At 35.3% G+C, this 2,650-nt stretch overlaps 1 protein-coding gene across 1 annotated transcript in view; it reads left to right on the plus strand.

The window, feature by feature from the left end:
- Nucleotides 1-2,535, plus strand: part of LOC106470566 (cilia- and flagella-associated protein 57-like) — a gene marked incomplete at its 3' end in the record, with an annotated part of 22,019 nt that extends 19,484 nt beyond the window's left edge. The window contains exon 11 of the mRNA XM_022399169.1: nt 2,374-2,535. Coding sequence (XP_022254877.1) covers nt 2,374-2,535 — 162 coding nt within the window. The remainder of the gene's footprint in view (nt 1-2,373) is intronic.
- Between the last annotated feature and the right edge of the window lie 115 nt (nt 2,536-2,650).

Below are 2,650 nucleotides of genomic sequence, written 5' to 3' on the forward strand. Positions count from 1 at the left end.
AGTGGTAAGAACTTAGTTTTTTGGCTAAGATCATATAACGTGATTAAGTGGTAAGAACTTAGTTTCTTGGCTAAGATCAGAGTACTTGAATAAGTGATAAGAACTTAGTTTCTTGGCTAAGATCAGAGTACTTGAATAAGTGATAAGAACTTAGTTTCTTGGCTAAGATCAGAGTACTTGAATAAGTGATAAGAACTTAGTTTCTTGGCTAAGATCAGAGTACTTGAATAAGTGGTAAGAACTTAGTTTTTTGGTAAAGATCATATAACTTGATTGAGTGGTAAGAATGTGGTGTGGACCCTCCTCCTACCATGGGTCAGAAGTGTTATTCTTGATGCTACTTGGTTAAGAACTTAGTTTTTTTGGCTAAGATCAGAGTACTTGAATAAGTGGTAAGAACTTAGTTTTTTGGCTAAGATCATATAACTTGATTAAGTGGTAAGAACGTGGTGTGGACCCTCCTCCTACCATGTATCAGAAGTGTTATTCTTGATGCTACTTGGTCTTGGACTGGAGTTGACCGGCCGTGTAAGGTCCAACGTGTTCTAGCCACTCTACACCTTGGGGCACATCCATTTTTATTTTCCCCACGTTCTTGTCTGTGGATGATTCTTCTATAGTCATTCTTCACCTTGATTGAGATTCACGTATATTGTGGTTCGAATTTGCAATCACCTCGTTTTTCTCCCCCTTTTTGGTTGTGCTCCTCCCACTTTCTGCCCGTGCAGGTGACACCTATTTCTACACTGGGTGTTGTGTATACCTGTTACAAAACTGTTGTGGCCTCCCACATATGTTCCTTTTCCAACAGGGATCACACTTCATGGGTGTTCTTCGGACACTTTTGAAGGATACTTTTTTATATCCTTTGCACCGGTCCCTCCACCTATTTAATGTGGAATTATAGCTATACATGTGAGAGGAGGTAAGGTACCATATCGGAAGTTATTGTTTTCTTATACTGAAAATATATTTCTGATAGGTACTTACCACTTCTCACACTTCCTCCATACTTAAAACCAGTGCTTCCTTTCTGTTTATCTCCATGTGATAGTTTGGTAGAATCAAATAGAGGGAGTCATATGTGTTGGGAGGGTGTGTTGCACTCCTATTGGTGGAGGGTTCTTACATGATGATTTACATATAAGAAGTAGTGAACCATGTTGATTGTAGGGTAGGTAGGAGCTCAAGGCTTGTGGCATGCAAAAAATTTGTGCATGTAGAGGGCAACACTGAATGAGAATAGCTATACATATGAGTTGAGGTAAGTACCTATAGAAAATATATTTCAGTATAGGAAAATTAAAACCTATAGTCACTTTAATTCAGGAATATGATATGTATAATGTTTCAATGAAGAACAGGAACTATGTTTTTCAAGTATCACATCACTGTACCTATCTAACACTGTATGTATAATGTGTACACATAATCATTTACTTGTTGACATTTTAAACCATATAAAAATTATTTATATTATATTGGGAATAACTTACTCTCCTATAGTGTGTTTCATATCTATCAAATAATTGGTTTTACTGCCGTATATAGTTTGGGAATAACTAACTCTCCCCAATTATTTGATAGATATGAAACACACTATACTATATACAGCAGTAAAAAAACACACTATAGGAGAGTAAGTTATTCCCAAACCATATCTATCAAATGTTTCAAATTTTCCTAGTTCTGATCTAGAACATTACAAATTCAGTTGATATCATGTGCTAAGTAGCAAGTTCAGTCAAAGAATAGTTTCATTGGATAGGTCTATTGTATCATACTTTTCTTTGTATACATTTTATGACTGTCACATAGAGCTGAGATACTTTCAGATTCTTGTCATCAAATTCTCTGATTGGTTGGCTTTCCAATCTCTGAGCAGAGAGTAGAGCAGATTGTTTTTAGCTTTTAAAGAGCCAGAACATGTTGTGGAAATGTTGTCTTTGTTTTTATTCACCAGTCGGCTGTGTAGTTGATCATCTTTGGAGCTTTCTTTATTTCACAAACAACTGTCCACTACCACTACTTAAGTACCTTATTTCACAAACAACTGTCTACTACCACTATTCAAGTACACAAACAACTCAGGTAGTCAATTCTTTGTTTTATTTGTACTCCAACTTAACAGTGTGTCTTGCCTTCTTTGTTCCATCTGTGAGAAGTCGCTATATTTGTCCCTCTTCGTACTAGATCCTAAGTGTTTAGTTGTAGATGATATTGGATAGGTATAAACCTAACTTAACCATAGTTACAATAAGTCAAGGAGAAATATATGACATAGATACTTCATTCTTAATGATCAAAAATGAAATTTTGGTAACCATTTAATAAACTGGTCCAGACCTAAATGGCATTTGTTTTGTCTTCAAGATGAAAGTGACTTATAATGACCAGTATGTGGTGACATCAGGAGAAGATAGTCTTCTCTGTGTGTGGAAACTTACTGATAAAGAAGGACGAACCATGAAACGAGATAAGGAAACAGCCTACAGTCAAGAAATTCTGGTTACTAGGGCTGATCTTGAAGAAAAGGTAAACACAAATGGAAATACTACTTATTAAACTTTATGGTTTTTTTATAAGTAGGTATGTATGTGTGTGTGTGTGTGTGTGTATATATATATATATATATATATATATATATATA

Source organism: Limulus polyphemus, unplaced genomic scaffold, assembly GCF_000517525.1.
Source record: "Limulus polyphemus unplaced genomic scaffold, Limulus_polyphemus-2.1.2 Scaffold4088, whole genome shotgun sequence".
NCBI classification, from domain to species: domain Eukaryota; kingdom Metazoa; phylum Arthropoda; class Merostomata; order Xiphosura; family Limulidae; genus Limulus; species Limulus polyphemus.